We start from the raw sequence: 19,385 nt of genomic DNA, 5'->3' as shown, positions 1-19,385 counted from the left end.
GTCAATAAGTCAATGCAATGAACAGTCCTGCAATTCACTGAACTTTTAGAATATTCAAATTCAAAAAGAATTCAAATATTATATTAAATTCAAATATTACATTAATATTTTTATGATGGACAGACACATGGCTTCAGTCACCCAACACTTAAGACAGCCATGCCCTCTTAACATGTCCTAACTTAATTACTCACAATTTGAGATACTGTTCACTGTTCCTTAAAATATATTTATCAAAATGATTTTTTTAGGCATTCTGTAAGGACTGTAGTGTTGCTTACAAACACGTTTTGCAGACCCTTACTGAAAAAAGAGGTTTTCTAGCCTCACTAGGTTAAACACTTTTGCTTAGAAGAACGTAATTTAAATAATTTTATCTACATCTTTTACAAAACACTTCCAAAACATCTAATCACCGATCCACAAGGCCCTCAACTTACGAGTTAGAAGTAGAATGTCAACATGACAGGGCATGAATTGTGCTGTATTAATAATTCACACTTGTAGTTTACTTTTGCTCAATCTGCTCAATCTTACTGCAATGGTAATATGATTTATTTTTGCAAGTTTTCTTTTTTATTGTAGGATAGAAGCTCAGAGTAAGCTACATTACAGACCAGACTCCAAGAATTCTCATTCATTAAGTAGATGGCTCAGTTTCCATTGCCCAGCTTCCGCCAACTGCCAGGCCCTTGGACACAGCGAGGAATTGTCCTGATGAGTTGCTCTGTATTGCAGTCGTTTCTTTTGGAGCAATTAGATATGATCATAAGCACTCTGATGAAGATTTGATTTCTATTTCCTATGCTGCAGTGAATCTTAAAGCCTTGAATTTGGCTCAGGCCTTTCATCCCTGTTATAAGGTGTTAATCTTTCCAATACAGTGTTTAAAGAGAGAGACAGACAGACAGACAGACATGCAATGACAACTGCTGTATGGTACATACCCGGGTTCTAAGCAGCTCGTAGGCAGTGATTCCTAACGACCACCAGTCAACAGCGAAGGAATAGCCAACAGGCTTTGTGGAGTTAAACATTTCAGGTGCTGTGAAATACAGAAAAAATAGTAGTTTGCCGTACTGCAATTTCAAGAGGAAATCAGCAACACAGAATGTTTGCTTCAGTGATGCAGAAAGCATCTCTAATTATTCTGCCAAAGACACAAACTGATCATTTCTTTTTCTTCCTCAAAACAATGGTGTATGGCTGATAGATTAGTCTTTTACCAAAATACTACTGAGGTGGACAATAATTAGAGCTTATGGGTTTCCTTGCAGCAATTAATTCTTTGATCTTTGTCAAGCTCTCTAACTCTATATTCTTGTAATGTAGAATAATCTGATACTGAGGTATCTCAGAGTGGTAGTGGAAGGCTAAATGTTAATGCATATAAAATACTCTGATGGCACAACAGAACAAGTGCTGTGCAAGGTATTATTGCTACTCCCTGCAGCTAAATAGGAACACCTGTTGATGTCACGTCCTGCTCCATGCTAAATGTATTTCAGTGTGAAGCCGGCATCTGACAAAATTTACAGCATGCCAGTTTAACCCAGATATTTGTCTGCACTGGAAACAACCACACTTTGATATCTGGATCCCGCTGACTAACTAAATGTACAATTAGTATGGTATGCAGCATCTTCTATTGTGTTAAAATCCAAAGAAGCATTTCAGCTCCTCTGAACTTTGCTTTCCACATCTCTGAAATGGGACTGACAAATGATGGGATAGCTTTGAGAAACAGGTGGGCTATCACCATTGTAATTTAAATGCTTAATGTCCTATCAATATAATCCAATTCATTTGGATTACAAAATGTTTTATATAACTACTGTATAACCACTAAGAGATTCACTGGATCCCATTAGTTTTTGTGTTGTACAATGAACTAAAAACTCCATCTGTTTTGGTGTAGAATTGTTTCTACATTGCTATCCTCCCATTCCTGGGTTATCTGAGAACCTCACAATTCCTAATATGCATTTCTTTTCAATGTTTCTCTCCCTCCACGCAAGAAAAGAATGCTATGCTTTGCTGACACAGGACTTGCCTGTTATCTTCTAGTAAATGTGCTTCAGAATAACACCCTAATTAAATAAATCTAGACCTAAAGTTGGCCTGAACATCTTCTCACTTCCCTCAGAAAGCCTCTCTACTCTTCAACTAGAGCTCAATAGATAGCTTTCAAACATCTTCTTTGAAAGCTGTTCCCTTCCCACTCATATCTCTTTTCTCATATTTAAAGTCTTTCAATCTGGCAGAAACTAAATACAGCCTCAGACAATGAGCAAAAGCAGCTCTTTCATTCAAAACATTAATATGCAGTGTAAACACAGACATGGTGCCAACTACACTCTTGGCAAGAAAAAGCAAGTTTTAACTGAACCAAGCTTGAAAAATCACAGCTTTTTAAGGAGGAAGTTACCAGACTAAAAGGAAGTGGGTAGAGGCATAGACTAAAATGCTCTTTCCCCCTCTTTTCCAATAAATTTCTCTTTTGAGATTAAAGAAGAAAATTACTACAGAATTTTCTTGAGATGGAAAGCAAGAATTGCTCTAAAAAACTCTCTACAAAACAGAGAGTAACGCTTTTGTTTGGGTATATTTTCCTTTTTAAAAGGATTGTGCCAGGTGATGCAAAGGTGAAAGGTCAATGTTGTTATTCTGATAAAAAGGAGACTCCTAATAGGAGACAGGTTATTTGCAAGGGGATCTGAATAAGCTATAGATGTGTGGAGGGTTTTTTTTTTTGTTTTTTTTTTGTTTTTTTTTTTTTGCTTGTTTGTTTGTTTTTCAAAGAAAAAGACTTACTAAGTAGTGGAGGTTGTTTTGTGTTAGCTGTACAGAAATGGTATTGAGGATTTTTGCTTCATTTAAGAAAGTCAAATTTATGGCTTATCTAATACAAAGACTTTCCTGTGTAGTGTTTGCATAATGGCTCTTTGAGTATTAGCTCAAGATGTTTCTTTGTGATTCATTTCCTGCATGTTACAGGCTGGATTTCTCGCAGGTATGTTAAAATTATTCTATTATATGTTTATTAATCATGCGTGAAAGAGAGGTATCAAGCAGGTCTCTATCTGCCTGACTGCTTCATTGACCTAGCCAGTAAATGGGCACAAGTAAGTTTTCTGCACTGTTCTTCTAAAGGGGGAAAAAATAAAAAGCTAAAATTTTTGAATAGTCTTCACTGGGAGCCAGCACTGTGTGTCTTCCTTCCTTGTGTGTATGCTGACTTGCTTGTGCATACAGGGTACAGAATACTTGGGAGTAACAAAAGCAGTCTCATTAATAAAAACTGGGAACACACCTTTTGCAGAGAGGACCTTGATGACTTCTTTTCTGATATGACACGAGTTATAGTAAAAAAATCTCATTCTAGAAAGTTGCCTTACGAAAAAGTGAGAAACTCTACTGTGGTATGCAAACAGCTTAGTAATAGCAAGACAGAAAACTTCTAATCTCTAGGGGCTTGAAAACCTGAATCTGACTCACTGAAATAAATAATTTTCAGCCTATGTTTCCCTGTAGAGTACCAAGTAGAATTATCATTACAAATCCCTTCTACATCCCTCTAGGGAATCAGGACAGCAAACTTGGTCCATCATGCTTGAAAACTGTATGCTTCCAACGAACTCAAGGCTGCAGTAGGGCTGATCCACTTACTCCTGTGTCACTCTGCCCTAGGAGAACGTAACTATGTGCAGTCTTACTGCTGCCTGGGACTAGTCCCATGACATTGCCTGGAAGGAAAAAAAAAAAAAGATTTCCTAAAACCAACATTCTTTGTGAACCAAAGAAGGGGAAAGGGACAGTATGTAATCATAGCAAACAGCCCTGCTACTTAAAACAGCAGAAATCTGCACGCTTGTACCCAATTTTCATAGAAAGAACATTGTGCTCCATACACACCAGTGCAAAAGGTCACTGCACAAATGTGTTGGGTACTGGGGAAGTGACTGTGCCCAACCCTCCAGAGCCTGTATCTGCTTTTCAATTTTGTGCATCTGAGTTTCTAGGGCTACATATGGCTTGTTTTTATTTGTTGTTAGAAACAGCCAAATCTATTAACATCAAAAACATAAATGCAATAAGAGGGATTTTCAGATCTGACTGAAAAATAGGGTCAGAATTTATCTTCCAGGTGTGGCAGTAACTTCTGCAGCAACTGTGGCTCCTTTGTATTACAAACGTGCACTCAACATCATTGTGTTCTGCAGCCCTACAGCTACCCTTGCCCCTCTTGTCCTGCTGTTTGGAAGACAGGATGTTGTACTCAGTGCTAGAGATCAGAGATAGTCTAAGGTGGACCTAGCTTATGTGGATCTTGTATCAATGTGACATGGGCCAACAGAGCTGTTCTTAACTGTGTTAGCATGACATCAGAATTTGAGCTCTTCTCTATCATGCTAAGTGGTTTCTGCAGCTCATGAAAATACAAAGTTTTAAGTCCACTCACTTGGCCTAAAGAGAGTAATTCTAGCTTTTATAGCAGGTAGTTTGTATAAAAATACAAACTCTGAGCTAGTGATACAACACTAAGACTCGTGCTAGTTTGGTGGAGGACCAAATACAAGCCTCTGTGCTTTGATTTCTTCTCAATATAAGGTAGTAAGAGCACCATGCACATCACTGTTACATGGCTTTACTGCTGCTTGTGAAACGCTCCAAGATCTCAAGGGTGTAACTATTTTATTTTATAATCCAAAACAAGTTGCACTGTATGGCATAATGACACTAAAAAAGTGTTTGAAGTAGGCTTTCTTTGTTCTGCTGTGTAAAATCAATATATGGACACAAATTTTTCAACTGCATCAGAGTATTACTAGAGGGGGATTCTTCTCCAGGATCTTCCCTTTCTCATTTCAAACAAATGTATGCCTTCTGTTACATGCAGGAATAAGGGAGTTAAAATTCATCAATTCTCTATCTCTATTACTCTATCTCTGCACAGCCCTCAAATCAAGCCCATGAAACAGCAATTCAAGTATCTGTAATCTTTATCAGTTCTTACCCATATATGGTTTTGTGCCAGCAATTGTGGTGACTTGTATTTCTTTAGTAAGCATCGTGGCAATATTGAAATCAGTGATGTGCACGTGTCCTGAAAGAGAGAGGTTAATGAGTAACTGAATTTCCCCTATTTCATGCTAGAAATAACCTTGAATCATAAACTTAAAATATTCTATGGAAAGATTTTCCAGGAAAAAATTTTCTGGGAGAACTGATGGGTAATGGATGGGGGGACAGAGTGCATCCTCAGCAAGTTTGGTGATGATACCAAGCTGGGAGGAGTGGCTGACACACCTGAGGGCTGTGCTGCCATTCAGAGAGACCTGGCCAGGCTGAAGACCATGAAGGCAGAGAGGAACCTCCTGAGGTTCAACAAGGGCAAGTGCAGAGTCCTGCACCTAGGGAGAAATAACCCTAGGCACCAGTACAAGCTGGGGGCTGACCACCTGGAGAGCAGCTCTGCAGAGAAGGACCTGGGAGTGCTGGTGGATGACAGATTGACCATGAGCCAGCAGTGTGCCCTTGTGGCCAAGAAGGCCAATGGTCTCCTGGGGTGCATTATGAAGACTGTTGCCAGCAGGTTGAGGGAGGTGATCCTGCCCTTCTACTCAGCCCTGGGGAGGCCTCATCTCGAGTACTGCGTCCAGTTCTGGAACAGCTGTGAAAGCTGGGCCTGTTTAGCCTGGGGAAGAGAAGACTGAGGCGGGATTTTATCAATGTGAATAAGTCCCTGAAGGGAGGGTGTCAAGGAGACGGGGCCAAACTCTTTCCAGTTGTCCCATGCAAAAGGACTAGAGGCAATGGGCAGAAATTGAAGCACAGGAAGTTCCACCTGAATGTGAGGGGGAATTTCTTCCCTGTGAGAGTGACGGAGCACTGGAATAGGTTGCCCAGAGAGGTTGTGGAGTCTCCTTCTCTGGAGATCTTCAAGGCCTGCCTGGATGCAACCCTGTCTAACATGCTGCAGGTGACCCTGCTGAGCAGGGCGGTTGGACTAGATGATCTCCAGAGGTCCCTTCCAACCTTACTGATTCTATGATTCTGTGATTTTAATAGTTTACCTTGTAGGCTGCTTACAAATGTCTTCTTCAAGTAGTACTCTGATAACCATTTTGACTGTTTCTGAATTTTGGGCAGGGGGGAGAGGACGATAATTGATTTTTGTTTCCTTAGAAAAAGAATCCACTATATTTAACATTTAAAAAATATTCACTGATACTTTTGACCAATAAGCATTTGACCTTTTAGTCTACTCAATATTTTTGTCTTTTATGCACTTATGAATCCAATACTTTCCACGTTGTTCTGAAAGGATATACCATGAAGTGGTCTATTTTTGATGAAAGCCATTCTGATGAGGAATTCCCAGTCTCATTTATTTCTATCTTGAGCTTCATTTCAGTGCTGCTGAGAGACTTTCCTAAGCTCAGACCATAACTTTTTTAATAACAGTAAGTGGTTTGAAGATGAGAAGGGGAAAGGTAGTTTTATAGACAGTATATACCACATTCATAACCTTCTTTCAGTGATCAGTTCAGAGTTTAGGAATGAAAATCCTTTTCTGCTCATAAAAGTAAGACTCATGCCTCTGACTTCTGATGACTGACTAGTAGAAATAGCTGATTGCTGCAGACCGAAAAATAAAAATTCTTTCAGATAGAAATTTATATTATGGTTTTGCACAATATTTAGCATAATGATACTTTGGTCTGTGAAAGGACATGAAGTACTAGCACAGCAGCAGAACTTAACAATGCTAACTATGAAAAATATTTTAAATATCATCTATTTATTTCTTTGTTGGGAAAGGGGATTACAGCATTATGTGGAAATGCCAAGGCAGGAAACAAACTTTGGGTTTCTGGTTGATAGCATTTCTATGCTATGTAGTGCACAAAAGTACACAGTACACATCTCTTGGTAAAAAGAACTTTTAACCAGGTGTTAAGCTGCTGTACAAATAAGATGACTGGCATAAAGGGGTAGAGATATGCTGTCTGGATGTAACTCCAGAAGAAAAATAACAGTGGCTAGAGAAAAGAAGCAGAAGGAAATACTACAGAAATAGAGAAGAATGAATGTTCTCATTCAATTGTAGTTTGTCAATGTAAATTCACTAACGTTGATGTTTTAGCACAGTAACTGTCTATAACATAGACATCACCTTTGAAAAAGAGCCTTTAATAATCCGCTTATCTTGTTTTAAAAGCCTCATCCAGCTTTTTCACCTATCTAGTGATGGCTCCAGTCACAAGTGAACTTATTCCAATGGTGTTTGTTTTTAAAAGGATTTTCTAGTGTTACCAAGTGTGCTTAGCACACATCATGTCTCAACCATTTAACTTTCATCTGGACATCAGGAGCAGGTGAAGATGAATAAATGCTTCACCTTCCCCTCTCCTCCCAAAGTCATTATTCAGCTTTTCAGCAATGTCATATTCTATTGTCAATTAGCAATTTCATTATTCCCTGCCTTAGGCTGTGAAAAAGGCATTCTGTGAACTGCTCACTAGGATAGCTTCTCTTCTAACAGCTCTATTTAGGCCATACCACTCTCCGCACCTGTGCACTCTGTGGGACCACAGTCCCACTGAAGCATAGATTTCCTTATAAAGTCTATGATGCTTCAGTTAGGCTTGAGTTTAAAGGAAGAAACAAAAAATTGAGGTCCCTCTGGTTAGCCATCTGTACTGCTGGAAGAATATGACTGAGATGTCAGAGCACATCTCTCCGATGCTGCCTGACTGATTTGTCAAGAGCACATGTCTCTTACTGCTTACTAAATCAGCCAGGTCCTTTCTTCCTTTACTCATAAAAGAACCAACATCAAACAACCAATATCAAATCGTTGGGGAGTACCTGAAAGAAAAGAATAATATATCCAGACAGGGCATCTATACGCCCTTTATGTCCTTGCATCCTTTTTCTTTTCAGCTTGATCTCTCACTCCACTTCGTACAAAACTGTTTTAATAAGTATGAATTATAAAGGCTATTAATAAAATTTTGATATTCCAAGCACAAATATGCTTTCTCTGGATCTCCTTTAAATCATTCACTTCAAATAAATTTTAAGTTTTTTCTCAACTAGCGCCTTTCGGAACTTACCAAATCATGCCAATTAGGCTGCAGGAAGAAGGCTCAGCATGGTGTGGTAAGGTTCCACAGTGACTGCAGTGTTACAGAACAAAGAACAGAGTGGATGAACAGGGACATCAGCTACTGGGACACAAAAGGGAAACACCAGATGTTGCTACTGAGCTTTAGGGTCAAATCCTGAGGCCAGCCTCCTGAGGCGAGGCTTTTGTAATTCCTCAGAATCTCCAATTGTGGCCAGATTCTGAGCAGAGCACAGTCAGAGAGAAGAGCTGCACTCTGGGCATTGCCTCCTTCCTGAAGTCTCACCCTATGTGCAGTTAGCACTTTCAAAGCAAGCCTTTGGTTCTCCTGAAAATGCAGATCACATGTGCGAGTCCTATGAGCAGAAGAGAGGGAGAAATTCACATTGGGCTGTGCATTAAGGCAAAGAACTTTCTTACTAAATTCAGTACCTCTGTTATTACATAATTCCTTCAGCTTTTTGGAGCATTTTTTGTGCAGACAACACAAGGTTTCTGTAAATTCAACAAAAAAAAAACATTTTGAAGTATATGAAGCTAGACATGTAGGAGCTGTAAAGTGCTGAATCTCTTGGACAGATTGTATCCTAACTTACTTATCTAAGACTAGAGAATAAATGCTGTAAATTAAACCTGTAAGATCTGGCTTTTATACTTCCATTTCAACTATACGCTCCCATCGCTTCCCTGATAATATTGATACTTAATGGTAATCACTGACTAGAAGATATGCACACTTGGCTGTCTGCTGTTAGCTTTGAGCCATCTCCATTGGAAATTACTGCTTCTCAACTGTTTATAACGAAGACCAAAGGTCTGTAAGAATGAACAAGGTTTCAGTGCTTGCCGCCTCAGTCTGCTTTGAGTATCTGCAAGTAAATCCTAGAGTAAACAGGAATGGTTCTCATCTGGGCTGTGTAGACAGTGCCCACATTGGCACGAACTCATCCATTTTAGCACCATCGTAGAGAAAGAGCAGAACCTTTGAGCTGTGGTACAAGAAATAATACTGAGCAAAGACATTAAAAGTTTTTTCCAAAAACTGTTCAATTCTACTATGGATAAAACTGAAGGTTTTTCCAATTTTATTAGACAAATGATCTGGTCAAAACTTCCAGAAGAATTTGTCATAATTCCTGGAAATTCCCATCTGTTACATTCTTTTATTTTCAGGTGAGCCTTCTTGTCACTGAGCCCAATCAATAGACTTATCATTAAAAAAGGAACTCATTTTGCACTTGGAATGATTGTTGAAGGTGACCTTCCCCCCCCCCCCTTTTTTTTTTTTTTTTGCATTGTGGGATGCGATCCAAATCTCTGCTGTCCAACAACTGCTTTATTTATTGTGCAGAAAGAAGTCTGCCCTATATTCCATGTTATTTATGATTCACTTAACCCGAAAAGAAATTGGTAAGGTAATACTGAATGTTGCCAACTAGGATAACATATGTAAACACACACAGATGTGTGGTAAGTTCACGACAGTCAGCAGCAGGAAGACATTTTTGAACATGTGGCATCATGAGACGTATTTGTACTATCAAAAACCTGAAAGAGAAAACCTCATACACAAAGATCAAATGATGGCTACAAGGGCTCCTTCAACAAGGTGATTAACACCAACAAAAAGGGTACTACAATTTATAACACAAACATGAAGGTCTGTAAATATGAACGGGTGAATGAGAAACACCACTAAAAGGTACCTCACAGACAGAAGCAAGAAGAATCTAAAGAAATGAACCGAACCTGATTGCTTTCAGGTTTTCAGGTGCTTAACACTCTGTGGGGACTGGTCTCAATCAAGGACATCATAAAAATTAATGTTAGCAAATAACGTTTTTCAGATAGTACTTTTGTAAGCCTGGTGAAAGAAGAGGAGAGGGAATGGAAATCTGCAGCCCCATTCCTTACAAAAAAGAGATACAGAAAAAATAGCACTATCTAACAGGCTAAATACAGATAAACATGTTACAAAAATGGTTGCTCAGGGGACAAGAGAAAATTCAGTTGTGTGTAGAAAGCTTTCTGTATGCATGCAAGGACACATCTTTGCTGCCATGGATGAAGATGCATAAGGAAAGGAAAATAAATAGAAGAAGGAGTCAGGACACTTAAGAGTATGTTTGCAAAAAATAAAACTCTGAAACCTCTGCAACAAACAGTTAAAATATCACAGTGGAGTAGAGGTTAGGCTAGATTAGACCCTAAGTCAACCTAAATTGCAGAGTCACTAAGAAGTTTTGCAAATTATTTGCTACTGACCTGAATGCAATGGCAGAGAAGCGGTACTCCCCTCCTCCCCCCGTTTTTTTCCTCTTTGGAAGAATGCTGACCTACATTTCAGTGCTCAGAGCTTCCCTTCATTTGACTGCATCAGACCCAATGGTACTAGATCTGTTGGCTAGAACAGTTCTTTGAAAATGATCAAAGGTCACCAGAGACTGTCAGCTAGTTAGGAACTGATAGTATACAGCTGTGAACTGGCACCTCCTCACCCTTACCCTGAGTAAGGGTGGAGGGTGTTGCTGGGGCCAGCTGCTGCTTCAGCTGGGAGCTCTCCATCCTCAGCTGGCCAGAGGGAGAACAGCTGCTAGGGGACCTGAAGCTGGGGGGAAAGGAGGGAAGAGAATCTGTCCCACTATATTTGTGTCTGGGGCAACAGAAGGAAAACTACTGACTGAGAGGAGGTACAGGCTATTCTACATGAAGGCTGCAGCAGCTTTGCTGACAGCTCCTAAATAAATAATTACCTAGCACTTTGAAATTAGAGGTCATATGCAAAACTGGTAGAGCTTGGGCCCAGATGCTGCAAGGAAAACCTAGTCACACATGAGAACTATGGCAATTCTTTAAGAGTTTCAGTGTCTGTAGTAAAACTTCTAAAATTATAATGAGTTCAGATATTCCATGTTTCTGTACTCATTTTTTCTCTTCAAGTAGTTCACTGAAGTTGCTAAAAAAGATTTCTCAAAACAGGTTACATGATCTTCAGACCATATTAAACGACAAAGTGTTTTTCTGATGACTTAAAAGCTAATAAATAACAGACAAATCTTCACTGGGAGAATTTTGCCAGGGTGAAAACCAGAAATCTAGAGAGTAACACAAGAATGTAGTTGGAGTTTTGCCTGAGAAAAGGCTAAAGGAAAAAAGTTATAGCAACATCTATAATGAACTCAGCCCCAAGCCCTCTTCCAAGATCACTCTCAATATCAAATGCTCAAAGAAAAAGAAAATGCCAGAATGGAGATTATCTATTCAACCTTAATTCATTCTGTTTGTGAGTATACATTACATACAGCCTGTAATTACATGAGCATTTCTATCGAAATGATTACATTATGAGTAAGTTTTAAGCATCTGTAAAGAAAGTCTTAGAATAAGCTGTGTCAGACAACTCTGATCACCAGCAACAGAAAAAATGTCATCTCTGGTAATGTTTTTTATAGATATCATTGAGTCAGAGATGCCTAATAAAACACCGATGCACTACTAGAAATGATGTGGCAATATAGGACTGCATAGTGCCCTAAACATACAGGATGTTGCTGCTTAAAAAGTGAAAGACAACAGATAAAGTGCAAAAGCAACAAGCAAGCACACACACACAAAAATGCTCCTGTTCCAAACTGCTTAAGAACTAAAAGAGAGAGTGTAACACAAAATGAGGAACACAAAAACCACCTATGCACTAACGTGGATGTACCACTATTGCTGACCCTTCTTTTATGCACATGCGTGATCAAAAATTAACTGGTACTTACCATGTTCATCCAGTAAAATGTTGTCAGGCTTGATATCCCTAAGAAAAAAATGCAGAGAATGGGAAACAGCCATTAGCCTAGAACAGTGATGTGAAACATGGCTGGCTGCAGAAACCTAATGAAAGACTAAGCTCTAAAGGGATATGCTTCTAGAGACATTATGCCTTAGAAGACGACTTCTTTTTTGGAGTTCTTCTGCCCTAATAATTTCTGCAAGGTTTTATTTAGGCATAAGAGATTGTCTCACCAAACAAAAGGAAAAATGGAAGTACAGAGATACGACTGTGAAGAGACTGGTTTGGTTTATCAGCATCTAGCTAGTTGACCTACAATGTTAAAGCTTCTTTTTATCTTCTTTCCCCCTTTTCTTCTCAGTCTATTTCAATAGTGCATTGAGACTTATTCCCTATTTCCCAGGAAAAATCACAGAATGGTTGAGGTTGGAAGGGATCTCTGGAGATCTTCTAGTCCAACCCCCCTGTTCAAGCAGGGTGACCTAAAGCACATTGCACAGGATTGTGTCCAGGCAGGTTTAAAGCTGACCTTTTTTATCTTTTGGATAAGCAAACCCAAACCCCCACTGAGCTGCAATAAAACTGCTGGAATTTCTGTTTCATTTTCATAGAGGGCTTTTCACATTTGCAACTGCAATTAATTTTATATCAAAAGAAAAATTTTTCAAGGAAAAATCCTCACCTATTTCATTAGATGTTTTGGAGGCTCATGGACCTTGATTTACTGATACTTGCTGCAAAATCTTCTTAGCCAGCTATTAACTTACATTTTTTATACTTCATTATGAAAACAACCATATGTTACAGAACAGTGACATTTGACAAAAAAGTGCCTCTTCTTTTTCCAAGCAAAAGGAACCTATTCAGAGCAAACGGTGTATATAGTTTTACACTTGAAATTCAACTCTTTTTGCTCATTTTCATATAAAACAAAAGAACACAAATTTGCCTATTTTCTTGTGAAGCATTGCCCAGAAGCACTTGCCAGCTCTGCACACTTTCCCATATAATTTATCGTTTGAGAGTAGTAATATTTTAGCTAGTCATTGACTCAAGAACTCTGAACCACATTTTCTGTAATTCCCAAAATGTGGCCTTCCAAGGTCCAGAGAGCAGTCCGGATCATACCAGGCTTTATGCTTAGAGAGGCTCCATTCAGAGACGTTGACTCAAAACAAGACAATATATCAGATGGTCACATGATGGTAGGAATATATAGATAGACTCTGAGGAAAAATAGCTCCATGAGACACTCAGTTACTCCTTGTTAGGCAAAGGATGCCTTAAAGAAGCTTGATTACATGTGTTACAAGTAGTATAGCAGTATTTAGGAACATAGGCATTTGTTTAAAACTCTGAAGTGATAAAATAATAAAAACTGGAAATTATTACATAGTTTTGAAAGAAGTGCGATACAGGGGAGGAAGATTGATTAAAAATGCATTAGTATTCTCATTCACTGTGCTATCTTTATAAGTGAACTTCTAATAAACTTGATAAATCTGAATATAGTGCTTAGTGCCAAATCTAAGAGACACCACAATGACTTAAAAAAGAAAAAGTATTAAAAATACTTGCCCATTTTTACTTTTGCATAGGCATCTACTTGTGACTGCTGCTAGAGACAGAAGGCTGTGCTAGATGAATGCGCTGGTCTGAACCAGTATGATTGTTTTACGTTCTGAAGAAAAGGTTATCCCTTTCCAGAGGTAAATTGCACACCTATTTAGAAGCCTCACACAAGGTGCCTGCATTACATAAATCCTCCCCTGCCAAAACATTAGCTCTACATGTGCAGATGAATTTTACTTATAATTAGAATAATATACTTTGCCATTAAGATTGCAGTACTACTGACGCTTACCATAATACAATAAAAAAGTTAACAGACACTAACTACCCTTTCACAGATCAGAAAGAGAATAGAGAAATATTCCTGTATCTGAGAGGCATAAACAGTCTACATAGCTTTCCAGGTTTCTGCATGGACTGAGCTGCCTTTCCCTACTTAGTTCTCTGATCAAAAAACCCCTTTGTTATGGTCTCAGTCTGAACTTTCTAGCTGAATTATGATTTTCCCTATGGGTCTGGGGAAGCTTTTACCTGGTGGAATAGCCTAGAGGGAATTAACAGCTAGACATAAGATATTCTTAGCCACAAAGAATAATTGCACCTTATTTGATGTTATTCTTCGGTAAGATGTGTCTGAAGATTATTATGCAAGAAATACAGATGGGGTCAAATATTTATACCCTGCACAAAAGGACTTAAACAAGCTTCAGGATGGTATTGTGGCTGGTAATATTATCAATTCCATAAATGACGATGGTATTTTTATTTCCATTAAATATGAAATAATGGTACTCTGTCAAAAAACAACCCCCCAACAAAAATCCCCAAAGAGTAAAATAACCATAATGTACTATATTGTACTAAAATATAAAACATATATGCAAACAATGAAGAGGGATCATTTTATTTATTGATGATATGCAAAATCCCCGTACTATTTAGCATTGTCTAGTAACCTTACAGCACTAGAAAAGTGCAGGAGAGGAGGAAGGCAGTATCCACTTAAAGTTACAACATAAAGAAGGGGCCAAGACAGTTATCTATCGGTGGCCTTCTCACTGCTACAAACACCCCCAAAATCACAGAAAGATCTTGAGAAATGTGTTCTGCCTAGCCATTTGAAAGACAGGCAAGAATCCAGAGAAAATGGTCAAGTTTGGCCCCGCTTTCTCATTAATCCACTTCATTCCCTTATCTTTAAGAAACTATCCAAGATGGAAGTTGCTGTCTGGAGCCAAGTTCTTCAATGACATTGATGTAGAAGCCTGGTGCCAACTGGAGGGGCAAGTTATAGCATATGGAAATCTATCAGAGGTATCACAGGAAACTGCATGGGCACACTAACAAGGTTCATTTCTCAGAAGACCTTGGGTGACCTGTGTCATATTCTTTTCCCTGCTGGTTTTGATGTTTTCTAATTAAAAAAAGGAGTTCTGTGTTTTAGGAATAAAAAAATTAGACTTAAACTCATTTACATATTTGCCAAATTTCTGTGTTCAGCTTTTAACATGTATTCTTTGCACACGGTAGAACAGGTGTTCTAATACATTATCTTTGTTTAGAATTTTATTTATTAATGCTTTTATTTTCTTTAGAGAGATGAATATAATCTCAATGGCTCTTTAACTCCCTTTTTCCTCTAGATTATTTAAAATTTAACATAGTAGGGTAAGTCCTTAAATCTGCACATTTACTGTATATCAGTTAACAATCTTGAGCACATTACTAAGTATCTCACACTTGGGGAAACAGCAAAAAATATGAGGTACATTGAAGCTTTTAACAAGAAGAATACTGAAGTGAAAAAAAACTGCATAATGTAAAAATAATAAGACTCTAACAATAACTTACAAAATTAACTACATCACTGTAAGGGAACTAATTGAAAGCATAATTTTAACCAAGTCCACCTATCTTTCTAATTTTAACCAAGGCCACCTATCTGTCTATATACACATTTTGGAGAAACCCACTTTTTAGTGTGCAAAAAATTTGGTCTTTTCCATCACTTAGAAGTAGAGGGACTGTGGAAACATGCAATTTTTCTTTAATTTGCTCCCATTAGAAGGAACTGTAAATGTCTATCAGAAGTGAACTCTTCTGTGAACCACTTTAACATTCTTGTTCCCTGCAATTTTTGCTCCTAAATACAAAAAATATTCCTATAGCAATATCATAAAGAAATGCTTTCCACTGAATGGAGAAAATGTACACATGATATGCCTGCTGTATGCACTTGAATGAATTTACAAGACATTACCTGCTTTTAATGAGCTAATTATATCACTCACCTTCCACCTGCTATCAGACTGAGCCAGACACCTTGCAATTTAATGCTCTATCAGGAAACTGTCAAAACCACTAAGCACACATATGATAACTCTTTACCTCTCTGATGCTTTCCACGAGGCCCAGGGCTTCAAAGTGAACAAATGAGCAGGTTTAGGATTTTACCTTTAAAAATGCAGCCACTAAAATAAAAGTTTGAATTCACCTAGTCATCTGACATCAAGACATGACAATGTATCTTATCATCATGTAATACCTTGAAGTTCTCCAGCATCTTCTTAACCAAAGTACTCTCAGTGCGTTATAAATACCATTACCTTTCTTGTGCAATCCCCCAGCACACAAATAATGCTTATGGAATGATGTCTTCATCAAGCCAGAACGGGCAACTTTAGGTAACTCTCTGCGTTTTTCGGTAAGCAGAACACAACAAAACTATACCACAGGTTGGATTGTAATTGTCTGGATGGTCAGAAGTACTGTATTTGGTAATGAAAAATGGTGATGCTACTTTTGATACTTTTGATAAAAGACCAATTTAAGCAAAAACATTTTAAAAAATCTCCAAAAATAGGGGAAAATGCATGATTTTAACTCCTTGATATAAGAATACTCTCAAAGCTTTGAAATGAACCGTAAGGACAGGCTTTCAGTTTTCTTCCAGTTTTCAACCCTTTTAAAAAAGGCCCTGGTGATTTATTTCTACTAGGTCTTTCTCTTATATCTTTCACTCTGCTATGCAGCCTATGGAACTAGAGTAGCACTATTGAGATCAGTCTCTGTATGCAGACAATGAAGAGGGATCATTTTATTTATTGAGTTATATACACTTTTTTAATACACTGAAGATAACATTGCCTAGTCTGAGTAAACTAGAAAATATTTTCCATTTTTCTATACGTAGGTAGGAAATAATTCAAGCTCTCATTGTCTCTGCACAGCTTTGTTCAGACGATGTTCGCATGTCTCATGATGTTTGCTATTACAGATGTACTTCTCAGCTAAGTCACTTTATCAATCTAATGCTGTCCCCTTGGGTTACAGTGTTAATTAAACGACTTGCAAATTTTACAGATTGCCATTTATGTTTTGTTCTACTAGACTCCTTTGAAACATACACAGCTACTGCTTGAAATACATGTTGCAGCCTAAAGTTTAGCTTCTTGAGAACTTTTCTTGAAAGACAGGAATCACTTGTATATTCACTTCCTGCTCTAAAGTCTGAGAGCTAGATGCAGCTTGCCAGTTCAGCTGACTGACTGTACAAGGTAGACAGAAAAGAAATGTTAATGGAAGAGGTTTTCCATTTTAAGGCTACATACTGCCCTTGACTTTAGACCCCTGCAGCAGAGAACACCTGCTAGCACTGGATATATTCAAAGATTCCTCTGTGCTGGCTGATGCAGGAAAGCATGCAAATGTGCTCTACTCTTGGTTTTGCAGAAGAGTATCCCATGTTCTACTACATGGAAGATTATAACTGGGCCCCCCAAATGGCTTCATGTCCACACCCTCTCTCCCTTTCCACCTTACAACAAACCTTTTGATCTAAACAGAGCATGTCTGAAGTTACAGAGAGTCTTTACTGACTGTGGAGTTGATCTGTCCCTGTAGTAATCTGTGATCAGGCACAGGCCCAGTATGACAATTCACAGCTGTGCATGTAGGGGATCCCAAACAAGTCAATTCAGTCAGCGCCTATTGGCTGTTAGCTTAGCACGTTTCCACAACACTGGTTATGGCCTCTTTTGCTCAAATGCTTCACTCCATTGCAGCTCCTATATCAGAGATTAGATCTTCGCACTGTTCAGCAGCAGTGTGTGGGAAGAGTCAGAAAGTTCTGATTCCTGTCCCTTTTGACAAGTTATGCTGGCTCTTGACCTTCCAGCTGTCAGTTTTCTTGGCCAGTATGTCAGCCACGGATACTGGGAAGGACCCTGCCCTTTGTAGTGCTAGTGACTTTCCCATTTCCTTCCATTGTAGATGAAAACCAGCAGCTAGAGGAGGAAGACCCTGCTTTTCTGGTTGTCCCAAGCAGTGTTCCCAACCAGCAGGCATGCAACAGAGGCAGAGCTGGGTGCCAGCCCCTGCCTGCTCAATGCAGTCATCCTTGTGGGACACTGCACGCAGTCACACAGCAACTGCAGTCCAGCCCACAAGGAAGCAGGCCTGGTACTCACTTGCACTTTCTTGCCTGTTCTCATGGACTAGCACCATGATCCACTTGTAAAACAGTCCTGGTTGCTCTCTGCAGGCTCTTTCAGAAATGGCAGGCGAAGGGGGGAAAGAGAAAGATCCGTTTTTAGTTTTTCTGTTTCTTATGCCAGAGAATCTCATTTTTGGTGGGGGGCTCTTAGAAAGGAGCAAGTCTGTGACTCACAATGGGCTACCATGTCCTCATTAACAGCACATCCCTGGCATGAAGCACTTAATTCTCTCCTGACAAGCCATGGCCTCCAGAAGACCCAGACTGATAAAAACAAGGTTCCTTTGGTTCAGCTATTTCCTGTGTTCCTATGGCCTAAATAAAGTGTGTGGTCCAGGCATCAACTATTGATGTGAACTAACCACACAAGAAAGGGCAAGATCAGCCAGAAGCCACTGCTGTGAACCCTGTAAAAGAGCAGACTGACTTTGTGGTTCCCTACACCACAGCATGACAAATGACTGAATTGAGTTCTCAGGATTGAAAGTAAGGCAATTTTAAAAATCTTCCCGCATAATCCCATCTATATTTACAAAGAGCCCTCTGGGAAATCCCAGAGATTTTTCCCCTCAGCTCTCTTTTTATCCCCCCTTACAGTACCCCCATAGCAGGATGCCAGCACATTGTTCAGTGATGCTATGTCCACATGACTGCAGAAATGCAGTTCAGAACACAGATGATAGCCTCCTAGCTAGCCAGTGCTCCTTCTTAGGCATCACATCTTTGATGTTTATGTGAAACAGTCTACCTCTCATACTGATTTTTTGTTACAGCATCAAGTCTAATTAAATTTCATTTTGCTTCATATTTTTTTTTAAAGGCTACAACAAGCATCAAGGTGCTTCTAGCACCTTACTCCCATGAATTTTACTGCTAACAGTAATCTATCAATAACAGAGAAGGATTTCTTCCTTGTGCTCCTTTTATCATAGATGCTTGTGTCCTGCTCAGTTTGTCAAGGCCAAGTCACCAGTATAAAGATTTACCTCTTACTGTCCAGGACAAAGACAGCTTAGTCTCTATTTCACAATGTTTAATTCATGCTCATTCATTATTTGGTGCTTGTGAGCAGGTGCAGGGCAGAGAATGCTAACCCAATACCCTCATTACCACATGCCAGCTTTGTTTCCCAGATTACAGCAGTGCCTGTGGTTAAGCAAGTCTGAATGAGGTAGTTGAACTGGCCTAGTTGCCAAGATCAGATGCATCACAGAGCAGAAATCTATGAATGTATGAAAACAAAACAAGAAGCATGAAAAATAAGACTTCTGAGAAAGTGGGAGCTATCCACAAGAAATTCTGTCTCAAATCAAATCAAAGCAAAACCTCCTTGGTACTTTGGGGTTCTCTGCAACAGAGGAAGGAACACTGTTATGGAAATACTAAGAGTCAGCCTTTTTGCT

At 39.0% G+C, this 19,385-nt stretch overlaps 1 protein-coding gene across 1 annotated transcript in view; it reads right to left on the bottom strand.

Moving 5' to 3' along the window:
• Positions 1-19,385, bottom strand: part of STK32A (serine/threonine kinase 32A) — a 42,871-nt gene that overhangs the window by 9,646 nt on the left and 13,840 nt on the right. The window contains exons 5-7 of the mRNA XM_062587412.1: positions 11,902-11,939; positions 5,018-5,107; positions 948-1,045 (exon numbers count right to left, since the gene is read on the bottom strand). Coding sequence (XP_062443396.1) covers positions 948-1,045; positions 5,018-5,107; positions 11,902-11,939 — 226 coding nt within the window. The remainder of the gene's footprint in view (positions 1-947; positions 1,046-5,017; positions 5,108-11,901; positions 11,940-19,385) is intronic.

The sequence above is a fragment of the Rhea pennata genome, chromosome 14 (assembly GCF_028389875.1).
Source record: "Rhea pennata isolate bPtePen1 chromosome 14, bPtePen1.pri, whole genome shotgun sequence".
NCBI classification, from domain to species: Eukaryota; Metazoa; Chordata; class Aves; order Rheiformes; family Rheidae; genus Rhea; species Rhea pennata.
This window is presented reverse-complemented; position numbering and strand designations above follow the sequence as displayed.